The 20,176-nt window shown below is 35.3% G+C and overlaps 1 protein-coding gene across 2 annotated transcripts in view; it reads right to left on the reverse strand.

The window, feature by feature from the left end:
- Positions 1-4,088: 4,088 nt before the first annotated feature.
- Positions 4,089-20,176, reverse strand: part of LOC149558334 (uncharacterized) — a 77,745-nt gene continuing 61,657 nt past the window's right edge. The window contains exons 3-4 of one of the 2 annotated variants that reach the window (XM_089832595.1): positions 7,257-7,326; positions 4,089-4,546 (exon numbers count right to left, since the gene is read on the reverse strand). In XM_089832595.1, the coding sequence (XP_089688721.1) occupies positions 4,500-4,546; positions 7,257-7,326 (117 nt within the window). In that variant the 3' untranslated portion in view covers positions 4,089-4,499. The remainder of the gene's footprint in view (positions 4,547-7,256; positions 7,327-20,176) is intronic. The other variant, XM_089832596.1, reaches the window with a different exon arrangement.

Below are 20,176 nucleotides of genomic sequence, written 5' to 3' on the forward strand. Positions count from 1 at the left end.
TGACTTTTCCTCTTCAACTTATCTTCTACCTTCAAAGCATACTGATAAGCATCCTCAACTGAAGAAATATTCAGCATACCAACCTCATCCTGAATATTGAATTTCAAACCATTAATGTACTGAGCTACCTTTTCCATTGACAATTCTCTATAACTAGACCTAATAGTCAAATTGTAGAACTCCTCCGTATAATCCTTCAGAATCATATCTTTTTGTTTCAGATTCTGCAACCTTTTAAATAACTCAAGTTCATAATCATCAAGAATGAACTTAGCCTTCAACTTAGTCATCATTAATCTCCATCTAGTGATCTTCATTTTACCTTCTTCTTCTATGTCTCTTTGTAATTCTTTCCACCAAAGAGCAGCATGTCCTTTCAACTTAGTTTGTGCCAACCTCACTTTGAGAAGATCCTCAATATCCTCAAGCTCAAAGTAGTCTTCCAATTCACTAATCCAATCAATCAGGTCTCGAGAGTCAAAGTACCTGAGAAACTAGAAACCTCCATCTTATGTTTCAGCTTCAACTAAGATCCAAGTCTAGCAAACTGACCAACCCTAGTTTCAATAGGTCTCTCCACATGATTAGTTCTATCCTCATCACTAGATCTAGTAACTTCAAATTCTTTAGCAACTTTCTTGTAACTACCTTCAGTACCCACATGCATATGTACACCACCTAAAGCACTCACAATTTCAACAATCATGTCACTCTTCATCAATGCAATCTTAGTTCTGAATTCTGCTCTAATCTTCTTTGAGATCCTTTCCTCCACAACATCACTAAGATCATCAATTTCCCTTGGGTCCAATCTTCTTGGAGGCATCTTCCAAAATTTTGTAAACCCTAAGCAATAGACCCACCAATCTAGAAGATCAATCAGCTCCACAAGATCAACTTTCTTCAACCCAAGATCTTGGTGCAAATTGGCTCAACTTTGGCAATCTCTCAACACACTCAGGAACAACCTTATCTTTGATACCACCTTATGCAGTGCAAGGTAGGAGAATCCCCAAAGGAGATGTCCTAGCCCCTGGCAAATAACCACTCAGCGAAAACACAACAAGAAGAAAACACAAATGCAAGACCTAATATCAAATCACAACTCTTTATTCATAGATATAATTGATTACATGCAATACGCCTAGCTATAAGGGCTTCTGGGTTAGGGACAATTACAAATAGAAATTACAATATCAGTTTTGTGAGATCCAACAAGATCCAACTTACAATACAAACCCCAATCTCAGCTAGTCTAGATCCACAACTAGATAAGAATACCAAGAATAATCCACACTTGTACCCTCAAGTCCACCAAGCTATCCTCTAGTTCTCAAGCTACAACTACTAGCTCTTTGAAGTTTGCATCCTCTTCTCCAAGACGGATCCTCATAATTCCCTAATCATGCCTAAAGACTCTACAAGACCTCTTACTTATATCCAACTAAGCCACAATTTGGCCTAGTTCATTACAAACAAAATTAAATCCCAAACATTAAATATATGTTGAGCCACAACTTGGCTACAACACAAATTAAATACCACTACACAAATTAAATGCTAAAAATTGGCTCATAAACAACTTGGCACCAACAGGAACCGAGACCAAGCCAATTGTTAGCACTCAACCAGACATACCTGAGTTCTTACACTAGTTGAGCTAACTTAGGCATCATTGCAACATGTAGATGAAGCCGAGCACCAGTAATTTCACAAGCACTAGTGAGCTCCTAGTGCATGCCAAGCACCATAGACATTATCGAGCTCCTAGACCTTGTCGAGCTCCTAGACCTTGTTGAGCTACCAAGTATTTCTAAGCTTCACAGAGCATGCCAAGCTCCATAGTATATGTTGAGCTGCCCAAGTATGTGGTGAAGAGACACCTAAAGTAAAATAAAAGTGGAGGTTAAAAATCTTAATGTGAGAGATCTAAATTTATTTGAGTCATAATTTTGGTTTATGTTTGGTTTATTCAAAAGTTGTAATGTGAAAATGCATAAAGTGCATAAATGTTGTCAAAGTTGTATAATAATTAAAAGAATGTAAGGAGATGGTTTAAAAGGTGGTTTGGAAGTTATAACCAACCACAAAAACTATAAAATGTATGTATGGTCGAACCAAAGCATTAATTTCAGGAAAGAGATACGTTTTCATCATAAATAAATTTGGTGAAATTGTGAGTTGTTATTTTGATTGGTTTTTCATTTTTAGTGTTAGTTATAGGTCTTGTACAACCATGTACAACTTAGAAACCATGTAAAATCTATATATATATATATATATATATGGATAATGTAGTGAATAAAATTTCTTCTAGCTTTGGTTTGGATTTATTTCAAATAGAAATGAAGAAGTTATGAAAGTTTTGGCAAAAGTTGTTATTTTCAGGTTTGATGATGCCTAAATACAATCAGATTGAAACGTTTGGTAATGTCACATTTGAATGAATCAAGAACTATACTTATATTAATTGAGAATATATGTGAACTAGGTTTTATTTCCAATTGGTTTGAGTTGTTTTCATTCATATTTGTGTAGGTTATGTTCATTTTTAATGAAGACTGATTTTTATGGATCTCCATTGAAGTTATAGGACACAATTGGTGCTTGTAGAATGATTTATTCTTTCTAATAATTAATGGCTTACGGATTCAAAAACTAGACTATATAAGGTTGAGTGGAAATTGGTTTGGTGTTATTTAAAATTATATTGAGAAAGTTATTTGATGCCCTAGATAGGGTTACTGTTTTGCTCCTGATTTATGATAGAAAATATGGGTCTTGGTTCAGAGCACATAATTTATAATTTTTTCAATAGATTGGCCTTAGCTTTGGATATGTTTTATAAGGGACAATTTGGAACAACTTCTCCAAAGGGTCTTGCAAGAAAATGTCAAGACTGAAATTTATAAGTAATTTACTCATCTATAGAAATCAAATTGTGTGAATGAAGATGTTTCTTTTATTGGTGTATAATGTCAGGGTTCTTTGTTGAAGCCTCTGAGTTGATCATAATTCCTTGAAGGTAAATACAGGGGCTTTGCATCATTATGTCGAGATCCCAAGCATAAACTATGCCCAATAGCAATTGAGCACCACTCCTTTGGTGATCGAGTCTACAACTACAAACCAAAATCACTCTAACATGCAAGATTGCAAACAACCCTAGGATGCTCCTGTGTCATAAACTAACCTCGGTGGTCAGGAATTATGAAAGGTCCCTATAGAAAGATATGACTGGTGCCATGTTAATTGGGCTTTCCTATCTATTGTAGCAATTCATGCAAAGGAAGAATTTACCGAGTAATGAGATGAAAATTCAATATGGAAGATGGTAATCTGTTTCTGGAACAAGATCCATGTTTGTGCACCCAAAGCTGAAGTATCATGGGCAATACAAGGCTGTGCAATCAACACTATATTGGTGTTGTAATAAATTGGCCAGCTGCAATCATTCTTTAAGACCTGTAACATATTTTGAAACACAATTATTGCAGATATTGATTAGGTTTTGATAGATCACATTGTTCCTTTGGGAACATAGAATACTCAATTGATATGTTAATGAATTTTCTCTTCACCAATAAGTTTTCTGATAAGAATTTTGATATTTTCTTGTCAATCTGATGCAATATTGCAAGTGTCCAATATTATCATTGTATTCTCACCTTTATGGAATGCTTGCAATAGGTGAATGTATGAAACTATAGACTATTGAGACCACGATCAACACTCCGTCTGTAACATCAATTGCCTAAATTCAAAAATTAGAAGAGTCAGTTTCTTGTTGACGAGTAAGTGTTTGATAAATGCTAATGTGGCATGAGTAAGCATTTCTGAACGTAATAAGCATAGAAGTGTTTGACATATCATCTTTAAGAAATAAATAATAAATTTGGAAATATTTCTATTTTTCCAAATGCCTATAGCAAAGCACTTGGTTAGCAGTTAATATTTGTGGTGCCCTTTTCCAAACTATGCATCTTTGGAACCAGTACAACCAAACTGTATTCTTCTTGGAGAATCCTTTCCATGGTGTACATGTAATTCCACCGATATGCTTTTCATAGAATTAAAAAAATTAAAAATTAGCAATCATGGAAATTAGTTCTGATTTCCTTTGTAAATTAGATCAGAAAATAGAATGTTCACAATCTCAGCTGCAAATTGTATAGTTTTTCTGATGTCCAAAGCAACAATCTTTAGTTTAATACATCTTGCTACTAGAATAGGAAAATAAGGATACAAAGGGTTACCCCAAGAATTAAGATAGAAGAATCAATTCCTTGAAGGCTAATATCTTTGTTGTCATTAGCCTTTGCAATATTTAGCACTTTAGGATTCCCTCAATCTTTAGTTTGATACATCCTGCTACTAGAATAAGAAAATAAGGATACAAAGGGTTCCCCCAAGAATTAAAATAGAAGAATCAATTCCTTAAAGGCTAATATCTTTGTTGTCCTTGGCCTTTGCAATATTTAGCACTTTAGAATTCCCTTTTAATAGCTTCCATTATTGCTAATTCCCCTGAAGGCATAACTAGAACCTGCAAAAATCAAACAAAAGAAAATGATCTTCAAGAAAAGCTTGTGAAATTTTTAGGTAATTAAATTTATGTACTATGTTATGCAAAGACTCAAATGTCCAAAGAAGCACCTTTATGTTGATTCTAATAACTGCATCATCCAAATTTCCACTGACAACAACTTGACCTAGTGTAGGTGATTATATAACCTCTGATATTGGAAGTTGGGGAGGCTAGTAAGTTTCTCTTGCTGAAAGTGTGAGGTGATCTATAAGCTCTAACAAATCTGTGTTAGAATGATTATAATAACTAAGAAGGGGGGTGAATCAGTTATCCTAAGGTCCAGATTTCCTAATTCAACTTTTAACAACTTTAGACCACATATTTAAACTCTCAAATGCATTTGGCCAATATAACAACTCAACTATAAATCAACTTATTCATTTCAGCACTTAGTTCTCTATTTAGTATACGCCAACTAACAAAAATATAAAACAGTAAATAGAATGAAACATGAAACCAACATTCACACATGTATGACATAAAAATTTAACGTGGAAATCCAATTTTAGAAAAATCACCAAATAACATGTTACCACTTTTCACTCCTCTTAAGTGAGCTCCATTAAGAGTCAAACTTGTTAAAGGTTACAAAACACACTATTAGGTGGTGACCCTGTTATAGGATTTAAATAACCCTGTTAGGAATGGCCTTGTTAGAGAACTTTAGATCATTCCATTAGAATTTCACCTTGATTAAAGGATTTTATTTTCCATAATGTTTAGAAAGTAACAACTAGGTTTTAATCTGGTAAAATACAACTCACTTCGCAAATTCAAATCTCCATTCAGCTCATTCTAGCTCATTGACTAGATTTCATATATTCTTCATCTCTAATTTGCTTGACAACTATTCAAGCAATCATACTTTACCAGTCTTCTCACTTTTTCTCTGCTACTTTGTTCTTCACAAGTTCTTCACAAATTCACCACAATACAACCAGCCAACAACCATAAAATATCTCATATGCCTCCTTAAATAGGTAGCTTTGATATTTTGCCGCTTAAACATCATCTTAGATCTTAAGGCTTGATTAGATTCAATGAATCTGTCCATTGTTTTGTCCTTCTACTCCTTTTTTGAAACTTTTGGAAACTTCTTGAATTCTTGCCTTTGATCGCTTAACAAACTCAATTTGTGCATTAAATACGTCATCTCATCAATCCTTATCATTTACATGTTTTGACCAATTCGTAAGTTCAACTATGTCGGCATTAAAACTCAATTCTTCCAGAAACTATTATTTTGCTGACACTCAGTCATCACTGTGCTCTTCCGCTCAGTCATCACTAGGTAGCTCAGTATCTATTATTTTGTCTCGCTCGGTCTTCACTATGCTTGGTTGCTTCTGTTTTTTCCTTCTTCTTCTTGCTCGGTTATAACTAACACTCGACTAATACTGTTATGCTCGGCTTTTACTAAGTTCTGTAATCTTCGGCTTCAACTTCTTCATTAACCTTGTGATTGATACTCGATCAAGCTTTGTGTTTTACTCATTCCTTCCTTATTTCATACAATAATTAAACAACACATTATCTTGTCAAAGACTAATAGATCAAGTGAACATCAATGTATCATCATTTTTGTATTGTTTTATATATTTGAGCTTCAATAGTTCACTTCTTTTGCCTGCTACAAAACACCTCACCTATTTGTTGAAGTTAGAGGACAAATGAAATGTACGTATGTTTACTAAGCAGAATTGCAATATTCTGAATCACAAAATACGCCACCATATGAATTATGCAATGAACCTTCTTACAAGGCTGTCTAATATATCTTATAAATAGTGCAATGATGATATAATGATGTGCTTGATATGTCTATATGCTTGGACAGTCGGAAGGTGCTGCTATGTCTGATAGGACAGTCTATGTATGCAACCAAAGATGGTGATATCATTTAGAGCAATGAGATTGTTGTTTCTGATCTGAATATGTATTCTTGCAACAATAATGGTTCCGTCTCTATTGGATACTTATGTGCCTCCAACCAGATTTGCCAATAAGGAGAGCATACCCGAATAGGATGAAATAAGAATAGTCTGATTGATTATGGAAAGGAGTGTCTTCAATCAATTTACATATCCTCATTATTGAATGGTTGTGTCCTTTTAGACCTCAAATGACACATGCCTTTTCTTTCAAGAGATTGCAGCTCTCCATAATAATAACCAATCTTATTCAGTTCTCCTAATCACTGGTCAACCTGACTCTTCATCTCTAATCTACTTATTATCATCAAGATTTAATTGCATTTCTTAGCCGATCCCATTATTTAATTAATGGATCTCTATAAGATCAATATCTCAAAAATTGACTAATAAATTGCCACTATTCATATTTTAATTTCTTGGACCTATATTGAGACCATAATAATAGCAACATCAAGAAGCCTTGAAATGTGACTTTAGAGCAACCTGATATTGTTTATGCATTCAGTCACAATTCATTGAATGAACAATAGCTTCTTTCTATACAGCTTTGAGACAACTTTGATGCATATTAGTGCATGAATAGGTCAAGCTCAAAATAAAATAAAAGATGTGAAATTCATACCACACATTATAAACAACCATCCTATCAACATTGAGAAACTACTTAGAGTAATCTTCCGTAAAATGTAAGAAATATTTACTATTTTGCACTAGAAGCCTTGCTAAAATTGCACCTGCAGATGTCTTTATTGCTGTTGCCATGGGATCATAATCATTTCCTCCGCTTATAAAGAATACCAGAAGCTTGTACCAAAGATGTCAAACATAAATACAAATACCATTTAGATACTTGTCAGGTAAATAACATATTAAGCCACATCACAACTAAAATTATAGAAAACAATATTAATATATTCAGTTGGAAATTAATATATTTGCAGCACTCCACCAAGAAAAGAAGGTGCATCTCTAGGAAACAACTGTTCAAAAAAAATCCCATCATGTTAGATACTCAAAGCATATGCATATTTTTACGAGTGAATTTGAATCCTAGAAGAACACAAAGCTGTCGACTAGTATACAATTAGACAAGATAAAATAGATAAATTTCAATGTTTTTTTGATCCAGGAGGACCTGGAACTCTGATCATCTCAAATATAAAAGGGGTATGCTATGAAAAACATTTTGTTTTTCTATTCTGCTTGTAGACTAGTTCTGTTCTCCATTCCATGGAGTTCAGTTTTGTAAGAATATGAATACTAATTTCGGGTAAAAGAAGCAAAAGCATAACGAGCAAAAAATAGTCTATTTGTCTCTAAAATCATTTACTTATGCTAGGTTAATAATTTATGGTTCTTTCGGTAGTTTCCTCAAAAGATCATGTGATCCACAAAAGAATGGATGATTGCTTTGAATTGTTGTTTATGCAAACTGGAGATTTTCTGCAATACAGGGCATGGGGTGGGACTGGTTGGTGTTGCATGCGTTTACAACATAATCTTCATAATCTTCTACTTCCCACTTCATCTTAGCAATTTTGCAATTAGATATGCCATCAGTGGAAAGGCTTACAAGTTTCCTATTGAGGAAAGAGTGTGTGAACTAAAACAATCCAACTCGTATGCTATTTCTTTTTTTGCAATCAAGTCAGTCGACTGCCTGCGAGAACTAATTTATTCATGGTGTTGTATGTTTCAGGTTTCCTTCACCAGACAACATGATTTTGGAAAAGAGGTCAGACAAATAAAATGGGCCCGTGCTCAAAGGACTTTGCATGGATTGTAGCCTCCAGATACAAAGATATTTGGTGACAAGAACAACTTGAAAGACCTTAATCAGATGGCTGAAGAGGCAAAAAGACATGCTGAGATTGCAAGGTAAGATCTTAAAAGTTAAGAACATGGTCTTTTTGTTCTTTCCATTGATCATTGTTCTTTGCTAAGGCTCATGCTTTTTCCCCATATGCAGCTAAAAGTGCTTCTAGCATTGTTGTCATGGAGCCAGGATTAAGTCTTACTGTTAGTGTTGTATTAATAAGTTGTTCAATCTTAGAATTAGAATGTTTGTAAATAAGGGTATGGTGAAAGCTGAAAAGTAAGTAGACCATGCATTGTTTGTTATTTTGGACTTTGGAAGTTTAACATGTAGATTCAACTATAATGAATCTTTGAATAGACCTTTTCTCATGCTGAGCGATTAAAATGCCCTTCCTAATCTAGGACGATCCCAAGTTAATCGTATAATGTACTAGTGCAAATAAAATTAACAAAACTTTGGACTCATTAATGTATATTTTTTGAATAGCTAGTAAAGTTCAATGACAAAAGTTAACTGTCACTGATGTATACATTTTAAAACAAGGTTGAACATGGACAATATTCATCTACTCAATGGAAGAATTCAAATTTACAAACATACATGGCACTTAGAAAGGGTCAATCCTACGGGTTTCTATGCTATTTAAGTTATAATTATTTGTGATTGTTTATGAATTATCAGTACATACTACAATCTCTAAATACTTATATTCATATTCCCACTGCCAATTAATCAAATATGTTCAATTTTTTTTAATTTCTTAGGATTTGTAATCTATTCTAATTATTAAAATTACAATTAGTATTATTAAATATGAGTGTTTCTGTATTGTACTGTGTAATAATTAGAATTATGATATAATACAATTTAAAACTCTCACTATCACACTCATCATAGATCCATTCACTACTAACATATTGAGCAGCCCCTGGATTTTTTTATTTACTAAAAGTATAGTTATGTGTAATTAAATGTGAGTATTCTTTGAGTGTATTATGTCATAATTAAAATCATCACATATCGTATTTCAAAAATGCTTATTTTCATATTTCTATCATTCACTAACATATTTCATGACAATCTTCAATGGAAATCAAAAGAGAAAATTTTCTAGGAGACCTATGGTTTTCAACAAAGCCATGATTTACACCCCGATCAATGAAATCATAACACCCAAGAAAAAATCTCAATGAAAGATTAGTAAAGCACACTCCAGAAAAGGAAAGGAGCGCAATATGATAAACTCCCAAATTGTTGTAGCGAATCCTTTCACCTGGCTACACCCAATGGAAGGCATAGACAGAGGTGCTGGAAGAGATAAAATGGTAAAATTACCTTAAAATCCAGCCAATAAGGCTTATTCTGTCATGAACACAAGGGGGTTAAGGTTTCCTAGACAACCAATGCCCTTTGCAAATAAAAAATGATAAGATTGTCTTACAAGAAACAACCAGATCTAAAGACTTTAGAAAGACTGGCTTAACAAGACTATTGGGTACAAATAGATACATTATTGTACAAGATGTAAGCTTGCCATTTTCTAGAATCTGCGAAGATATGATTCTTGTTACCATACTTCTTATTAGTTGTTGTCTAAGTATTTCATTTGCTGATTGCTCATATGAATATTAATAAAGACTATTCAGGGTAAATCCTAGAAGTTATATTGTATGACCTCATGGTCATACAAAGCAGGTAGTAACCAAAGTCCTTCACCCTTGCTGTCTAGACCTTTTTGGAGCTCATTCAAAAATGTTGTCCAGTTATTTTCATGGGAAAGGTTATGTTACTACTTGCATAGATAAGAAACATTTGACAACAATTTCAATACAGAAAATTCATCTTCTGGTAACAGATGTCTCTCATCTCAAGACTTGTTCATAAGTTTTAGCTTCTAAATGATATGATTGGTTTGCAACATACTTGCATTTCCAAGGGATAATAATAAATTTCTAAAAAATATTGTGCTTCTATGTTTAATTTTTCAGCAAGTATTATTTAAGTATTTACATTTTCACTGTGCAAAATTTGAATATAATCATGTGTATTTAATATCAAATTTGAGAATAGTAATTATTTTTATGAATTCTAAGCAGTTTGGAGGTGGAGGTTGTGGTGGCACAATGACTCTGAGACCCAGCTATGTTGCTCATGGTATAGAGTCATTCACAATTTGAATTTCTGTGTTGTTTGGCAGAACAATGTAACATGTTGATTTCCTTAGCTGGGTCATGTTGATGTTTGGTAGTTTCAGTCGGATGAGATAAGATAATAATATTAATGTCCAATAATAGACCACAAAAGGGTCTATGGGACTGAGAGCTTACAACAAGATAGAAGACAATAACAAGATCACCAAACGGTGTCCGAGAAAAGTAAGAAAGAAATAAGAAACAAGAAGAGAAGAGATGTGCTAAGGCAAGAACTAGGAGTCCTTTGTTGGCCAAAAGAAATCAGCCACAAAAGTTTATGACTGCGAGTGAACATGAGCCATTATATGTCCATGAGAGCTAGTAGAGGAATATCGCTGTCATGAAAAACTGTTGTAGGGTCTCACAGACCTGGAGTGACCGATGTTACTGGATGGCCTTTTCACACCCCGTGATGGAGACAAGGGTGAGAAAAATGTAGTAATGAGCTGATCAAAGGTATGTCGATGAGGAAGTAGTGACTGTAAAGTACTATCATGGAGCAGGGTGGCCTTCTGAAGGTAAAGTGTGAAACACCTTTGCTCAATGTAACTGAAGAATGCTGAAAGAGAAAAAAAATCCCTAAAAAGGAAATGAAATTTCCCTATGATTTCATAAAAGATAGGGCAAGGGAAAATAAAGTGAGTCTCTGTCTTGACCTCCGCTAAAGTAAACAACTGATAGATCCAATCTCTGCTATCCATATGATGGTCAATCTGGGCCTAAAAATGGTGAGAACCAACTCTGAAGGAGCCTGGAGAGATACGCAAGGCATGACACCAACGTTGAGATAGGTAGCTAGGATGAACAACAATCCCATCACAGATCTCTAGAAAGTGCTTAGCATAGAAGGCCATCCTCTGACGTAAATCTCCAGGAGGGTTACTCCAAGTAGTGGTAATGTATTGTCTATAAATATCGAGTTTGACATGCTCATTCAACTCCTAACATGAGGGGAGGAGATGAACCAACACATCCAGCAAGAACTAATATGGAGGGAGGCGGTTGATATCAATCCCAATCGAACTCAGCAGAGATGTTTCCTAAGCATACCAACAACAAGATCGAGTGCTAGTATCAGAACTTGTAGTCATAACAGAAGAGCAGTGGGCCAGATAGGAGTATCTATATTGATATCCAGTCAAATCCACAAAACCACAAAGGTGATGAGGGAACCAAATCAAGTTAAAAATGGCCACAAGTCTGAAGGGATAAGCACCAAACTTAGCTATAATAATACTATGAGGGGTAAACTTGTGACATCTAATGATACACCATATAAGTAGAGTTTGTACGCACTCGATCGAGGCCCAATCCGAGACCAGGAGAGAAGGCCTTCAAACCACAAAGCCATAAAGAATAGTCGATTGCACAGGGAGTCCAAGAGGGACAGCTTGGATGAGGTATCCTGAAAATGATGTTTGAAGCACTGCCTCTCAAGCATAGCATGAGATCCCATAACCTTACTAACTCTGGACTGAATCACCAATCTCATACTAAATCGAGGTCTAGAGAACTTCACTCCGAGGTACATGTTACTTAATTTTAACACATGTTAAAATTCAGTTCTGAGAATTCAAATTTTATTTGCTGGAAACGCTTTCATTTGTTATTTGAAAGAATATAAATGTCCTTGTATCATTCATTTCATGAATATACATTTGATATTTTACACATAATGATGAAATACTAAAGGCAAAGTATCTCACACAAATCGAGAATACAATTTTTATCTTTCATATGTACTAAGAACAAGAAAAATAAAATATATGAGAGAAAGTCAGAGATAACCAGTCATTGCCTTTCAGACTTTGACTGGTTAGATGTTCTCTGTCATTGCATTGTCGCCCGTGGTTCTGTTTTGATCCAGTAAGCTTCTGGTTCTGATTATGCAAAGAGAGAGGCTCTTGTGACAATTTTTGTCCTTGGCAGTTTTCATGCAAAATTTTGTACCTCTTTTGGAGACTAGTAAATACTGGCAATATTTTGGAGCAGTTTTCTATCAGATTCAAGCCTTCTTTCTTCCTGTGTTTGTGTGTCAAGTGCATGATTGATGAGAGATATAAGTGAGTTAATAATTCCTTATTTTCTTTTGTCTCATCTATTACCTTGTTGCAGGAGTGTATGTTGTATGCAGGTTATAATTTGTGTCTAAGTTAAATTTGGTTTTCATGTGAAGAACTCCTCTTCCTTGCTAATCTGTTTAAGGACCTTATTATGAATATTAATGCATATCTATACATAATAGAAGTGTTTCATCTTTAGTTATAGAATTCATATAGTCTTCTTAAGAAAGCCATTATTTTCTCGATATTCCTGTCACATTTGGTGTATCACCTGGTTCTTTAGTTTAAGTTACAAATTATAAGTTCATTTCCAGCATTTCTAACTCTTTTCCCCATAAGTTTAAAGTAGTTTCATATAATAACCAGAGATTATCCAATAGGAACCGGCCTAGAATCCGGAGGTTTCATTTCTAGGTACGCATGTCCCACATACAGAAATGACTCCCATGTTAGGCAAGATTGTTAAAATAGTATAGTTTAATAGGGTGCAAATTCTCAGCCTTAACAGTACATATATGAAGAAGTAATCTCAATCTCTTGTCCTTGAAAGAAGAAGTGAAAACAAGAGGTTTGTAAGCAATTAAAAACCATAACCTGAGTCTTACCCAGGTTAACCACAAGTTGTTTCTGGTCACAAAAGGAAGCCAAACCATCAAGAAGCCTCTGTAAATCCTCTGAAGAAGAAGCTAGAAGAACCACATTGTCTGCAAAAAGAAAAATGGATATCAAGACCTGATGCAAGTAACATCCATCACCGAGGAGCGAGGAGTTCATAAGGAAGTCCTTAAGCTCATTAATGTACAAACCAAACAAAGTGGAGGAGAGAGGGCAGCCCTGCTTAACCCCAATGGTGCTATGAATCAGAACTGAAAATCCTTCAGGAGCCCTGAATCTACCCACCATAGTTTCATACAATCTCATAATAGCAGTTAGCAGCATCTCAGAAATCTCAATCTCACGAAGCTTCTGAAATAGAGCCATCCTAGGGATGGAATCAAAAGCCTTGTGAAAATCAACAAAGCAATAGTCAACTTTCACCGATCTATATCTAGCCTCCTCAATAATAGCCCGTAATGTCAAAATGTGATCCATGGTCTAGTAGTTAGCACAAAAACAGGCATGTCCTTTAGCTCTACACCCTCGCCTGTCAAGCTCTCTAGACATCATAGCATTCAGGGTTGTGGCATAAAATTTGGCAAACGTGTGCCCGATCATAATAGCCCTGTAGTTTCCAGGGTTAGAGACAGGTCCGGTCTTATGAATTGGATAAACCAGATGCCTATGCCAAGAATCAGGGAAACCAGTATAGACTACCCTATTAAAGAGTATAGTGAGATAGGACTAAGGATCGGGGCACCAAACTTGAAGAGTTTGGCCTAGAACCCCTCCTCATCAGTAGCTCTATTGCATCTCATGGATCTAATGGCCTCATAGATGTTGGAGGGGGTGAACAAGTGACAATGAGGAGGCAGAATGAGGTGGGTAGATGGCTGCCCAGGAATGTCATAAAGAGCAATGGTGTGAGAGATTAGGGAGTGAAACTCAAGGGTGGAGGTGGTGGGCGGAGGGGGGAGGGGAGCAGCGGGGGAAGAAATTGTGCCAGAAGAGCTGGGGATTATGGATAAGCGTGGAGCATAGAGATTTACACTGAGATGCGATAAAGGACTATTTCTTATAGCAAAGAAAATAGAGGTAAGAAGAACATGGGTGAGAAAAGGCGGGGGAGTGGGCCTCAAAAGCGGAACACATAGAGCATGGCTTCGTAGTGATTATTATTAACATTCATGTTAGAGGTGCGAATGAGTGAAACAACAAAAGCGCATGATCGCAAGTCATTTCTTGCTTAAGGGAATTCATGTTGTGATCCTGCAATGAAGGAAAAAGGGTTAGTTTTAAACAGTCATCGTGAGGTCACAAGCCAGAAAGCATTGAATATATTTTAAGTTGTGACCATGCGAACAGAAGGAAACAATTAATAGGGATATCAGTGCAAAATCAAAAAAGGTCAGATAAACTATGAAGACAGGGTTGTGAGGATGTGAAAAGGATGTAGCAGTTAAGAGTTAAGACTAGTGCATCTTCACAAGTGGTTAAAGGAAATCTAAAGTTAACATAACGAGGTTGTGAAATCTTGTAACTGCACCTTCATAGGGTTACTTGTTGACTTAAGAGCTTAAGTTGTGAAATAGTGATAGAAGAAAATAGTCAAGTTAAAACCTTATTGTATGATCGCACGTTTAATCCATGAAGGAGGATTATAAGTTGAAAAACTACAAAAGATATCTAATAGTTAGAAGAAATGCTTGTCACTCTTTTGCAAGGGTTTAAATCAAAGTGACAAGTTAAGCCGCGATGGTGCAAAATGTAATCATGTAGTTAAGGATTTCGACCATCACAATATTGCTAAGGTTTATGAATGACTTAGAGTCAAAGTTGCAAAGTGGCAAATTTTTTTGATCGAACTGTCATAGGGTTTAGTTGTGTTTACATCTTTGAAGTTGTGGGCTTGCAAAATGAACTCAGAATAGTTAAAGTTGAAAGTTAGTGCAAGATTGTAAAGGGTTTCGAAAACAGTTAAGATCTTTGCTGCGAAGTTACGAAAAGAGGTGGCAGTTAGACAAACTAGAGATCACATCTTTGCACGGCTTCAATTGTTGTTAACATCTTAAGTTGCGAAGTGGCAAAGAGCTATTGGTCACACTTTTGCAAGTTTTCAAAGATAGTTAGATTGTTAAGTTGCAATGTTGTGATGGATGAATTAGCAGTCAAAGAAAATTCTTAGCGCAACATCGCATAGTTAAAGTATAAATCATGACCGGTGGTTGTGATGAAGCGATAAGGTAAAAATGTGAAGCATTGCATCATCGTTGGAAAGAAAGATTTCAAGCCCTAAACTGTGGCAAAGATGTGAAATGGTAAATAAAGAGCTCATCACCAAATCACAATGGTTAGAGATTGAAGTGAAATGAAGTTGCGAAGGGGCGAACAAAGGGAATTGCATCCTCACAAGCCAAACCTAGCAATTAAAGAAAATGGATCCAAGGTTGTGAAACAATAAGAAAAGCCCTATTTGCATGGTTGTAGCTGGAAACAAAGAAAGAGAAGAAACCATGGCGAAGCAGTGAAAAGATGGTGATCGCATCATTGCAACTCTAAAATTACGAAAGCATAAAATATTTTTCAATGACCATGTCTGAGTTGGATAAAAATGGATGAGTTGGATGTACGGAGTATGAAAAAGTGAAAATCTTGCCAGCTTTTTGAGAAATGATAGGTTTTGAAGTGTGCTGATTTAATTTCCATTAATGCCACGCTCTTGTTGTAGAAAATAGATAAATTCTGAAGGGCACAGAGATTTTTGTTACCAGTTTCATATTTGTTTGAGTTTTTCCAAGCGAATTTTGAGTTGAAGAGAAGATTTTCAATAACTATTCAGCATATATAATACAAAATTGATTGAATTGTTTGAATAAATGGCTCAGAAAGGACAGTTGATTGCACAAGCAGTAATTGAAGAATCAACTTCGCAGACAAATAACCTAGCTCGTTTGTTGAAGAGTGGATACATATTTTTCCTGGTTCTAAAAATACACAAGCTGCAAATGTTCATACTTTTAGAGATCCATATGTGTTTTGTAGAGATGCAAAGGTTCTAGATAGAAATGGATATGAATTGTTCTAGTTCTTCTATAAAAACAGAGTAGAGAAAGTTCCAATCTACAACCCTTGGGTCAAAAACTTGGGCAAGTTGATAATGCATGAAGTGTTTGTGGATGTTGACTTGGTGAAGGCTCTAGTCAATTACTACAATCTAGTGAGCAAGTCATTCCATAGGAGTGATAGAAGCATTTTCTTGGCCCTAGATAAAGAGACATTTATAGAGGCATTTGACCTAGGAGGCCCAATGGCATTGCCTATTGATGTTGATGACCAAACTGAAAATTTCAAGAAACATAAGAACTTTTATATGGGTAGGATAATGACAAGGCATAACCCTTCATTCCATAAAGAGAAGGAAGATATTCCAAAGAAGAAGGAAATAGAAAAGATAATGCCTCTTGAGTTCTTCCAAAGATACTTCAAAATATTGTCTTTGGTCTGAAGAAGATCCTGGGTTCAGATGGAACCATGAATGCCCTTGGAGGACATTATGCTATGGCTTTGAACATCCAAGACCCAAACACCAATGTTAGATATGATTATGTAGCATACATAATTGACAAGATACATGAGGAGATCATTGTTGCTCAACAAGGACAATTGGAGAATTTCAGATTCCCTCATTATTCAATGATTATGCATATGATCCTATTCAAAAATGATGATGCATTTGATCAAAGCTTCTTCGAATCCACACAAGAATGGGAAGAAAGATTACCAGTACAAAGATGGATGAGGGTATGGCAAAGATTCTACCCCTATTAAAATGAAATTTCTTTCTATAATGATTTTGTGCATTCTGTTCTTAAAGTGATGGGAATAGTGAATGAAAGAATTCCTAGATGTGTTAGAAAGGTTGTTAAACCCAAAATGTGTTTTGATGTTGGTAAAAAATTAACTCATGACTAGGGGAGTGTCTTTTTGTTTGAGTATACCACATTTTGCCCAAATATGTCCCTGAGAGGCTAGGGTTTGTAGAAGTGTTATGGGAATTGATTTCAATGAATAGGGAATAGCTAGGTAAACTTGTCAAGAAGGGAACATTCCTGTGTAGATGCACCAAGGTAGGAGACTTTAAGATAGGCAAGAATGTCATTAAGGAAACTAATGCCTATTTGAGAGGCTATAAATTGCCAATTGGGCCAGCTAGGACCTATGACCCCTATAATGTAATTAGAAATGCCTTAAAGAGTATGAAAGGATATAACCTACCCCTTACAAAACCTATGTGGGAGAAGGATGTTAGTACTGACAAGTTAAATAAAGATGTTTGTAGGGAGAGGATGATTAAATGTAGGGATGTTAGTTTTGAACAGGGGATGAAAAAAATAGATCTATCCTTCAAGGTATTCTATCTCGAAGAAGACTAATGGTCAAAATTGGACAAGTGTATAGAAAATTATGATGAAATAGTAGCACAAGTCCCTGAAGAAATAAGGAAAAAGGTTGATCCTAAATATTCTGATGATGACATAGCCATTGAAGTCATTGATGATGAAGAAGATCAGCTTAAGAGCTCAGAGTTGGTAGAGTAAATAAAAAAAACAAAAGATGGTGGAAGTGCCACAGAAAGCTCAGCAAAAGGCCCTATAGATATTGCCTAGGGGTAGTCAATACTTTGATGATATCAGAAGGAGATATTTGGTATCTCAGGCATCTGAGGATGAACAAAGGGCCAAGAAATTGTAGTTGCAAGCCCAAATGATTGATGAAAGAATCATAGAAGAGACTGAGTTCACGAGTGATGAAAATTTCATCAAGACAGAGGAGTTTAAAAGTTTCCCCTTCAAATTGAAGCAAAAGGAGTTGTCTCTGTAGAAGAAGCCAGGTGATTCTAACAAGGCAGCTATTGAACTTGTTCAAAAATTGCAAGAATATGACCCTACCACTTAAATTCTCATTGTGGAAGAAGCAAGAGAATTGGTGAGAAGAAGTGGAATGATTGTCTTCCAGGATGAAACATAAGCTCTTCTTTCCTACTGGACCAAATAAGAAGACAACACAAGTCTATCTCATTTGAGGATGAAAGTCAACTCGGAGAGCTAAGAGGTTATGGATATAATATTGATGCCCAGACAATGGCAATATGGAGTTAAGCTCCAGAGGACCAGAAGCCAACTCTGATGGAAATCAAGGAATCCCCAAGAGGGAATGTTATCTTTTGGAATGCAAACTCCACTTCTAGTAGCCAAATTTATGGGATGCACACCTCAACAGTCAATACTAAATAGTCAGTGTTCGATGTTCAAAATTTTAATATTAATGTTGTAGTGGTAAAGATTTTTGTTGTTAAAATTTTATCTATTAGAATTTAGGATGTTGAATGAAACTTCAATTGAAAAGCTATATAGATATTTTATCATTCCCCTACTATCCTACTGATGTCTATAAAATTTGGAAAATATTTTGACATTTGGAAATTTTGTTCCTATAAGGCGACAAATGTTTGGATGGAGTAGCTAGAATATGAGTGCCTTTATTATCTCTAGTACAATCACCTCATTGGTTTAAAGAAAATTTTGTAATTGCTTTAAAGAATAGAAAATTCGATCAACATTTGATTAGCAATGCATCCATGTGCTAATAATGAGATTTTTTATTGCTGGACATCAGAATTAGGTACCTAATAATTTTCAATTGTATTGATTAGAACATTTGAGTCATTCAGTTGTAAATACAACGATGTCACTTTTATGAGCTTGCCTTGAATCTTATATCAAGGACCATAAGCTTCAAGATTTTATTCATTTTAATGTTAATCTCTTCGGTACGGCCGACAAAATTTTCCCCTTGCAAATCTGCGATAGCACCTCCATATTTTTTTAAGAATGTACAATACAATAATTGCTAGTTTTAAACTGTTAGGAAAACTTTCCCTTCCATAAACATGTGATGAATGAACTTTTCTATGATGACTTTTATGTCAACTGTCAAAGCAACCTGATATTGTCTTGTACTTTGGAGTGATCTAGGTATTACTTGTCATGACCTGGACAGCAATGACAATTGTAACATGGCTGTTTACATCAAAACATTCTGAGCATTCACTATCTTTCATTTATAATGTGCCTTAGTTAAAGTATACCTGATTTTTACCCAAAGTAACAATTCAAAAACAAATTTGTTCACATATAGTATTCTAAACTTAAATATATGATAGCTATTGTAAACATAAACTAAATAAACAGTTAAGTTAAAAAAACATTTCAGTATTTTATTGTATTATTTCCAATAATGAACCATCCTAGGGGTTGAAGTGGAGAGCATGTTAGAGTTCCCTGGAATAGTAGCCCCAACTAAGCTCAAGGGCATGATACAACACCTCTTGGCCCACCAAGTAGGAGGGACACGTCCATCAAACATGGGGTAGTCTACTGTAAGGGAAACTCTTTCTACCCTCCCAACTCGCATCTCCTTATTAAGCATATATGCTTCCATGATTTTGGTTCACTTCTACAACCAACCATTGTAGAGATTGGTGAGGAAAGAACAATAGAGTGTCTCCACAACATTCACCTCAACTAAGCCCAAGGATGTGATACAACATCCCTTTTCCCAAAAGTGGCATGAACACATCCATCCAACATGGGGTGGTCTACATAGAAAGAGAGCCTGTATCTTCCCTCCCTATTTTTATTTCCTTACTAACCTCTACATGATTTTTGTAGGAGAAAAGTAAAATTTAATAAACAAATGAACAATCTAAATTTTGAAATGGTTGCTATAACGTAAGATGGTTAGTATTTTGAAATACAGATTGCTGGTATACCAACATGATCCAATTCCTGGATAGCCTTTTACCAGAAGAGTTTATGGTTCTTTATAGTCTTAAATTGGTAGTGGACAGTTATGTTCCTTCAATCATAGCCTTTCCAAGTGCGGTGTCTCCTCTTACTCTCCTTTGCCCCTTAAAAACTCAT

This window comes from Cupressus sempervirens, chromosome 5 (assembly GCF_028749045.1).
Source record: "Cupressus sempervirens isolate cs-2001-9-10 chromosome 5, ASM2874904v1, whole genome shotgun sequence".
Taxonomy (NCBI): Eukaryota; Viridiplantae; Streptophyta; class Pinopsida; order Cupressales; family Cupressaceae; genus Cupressus; species Cupressus sempervirens.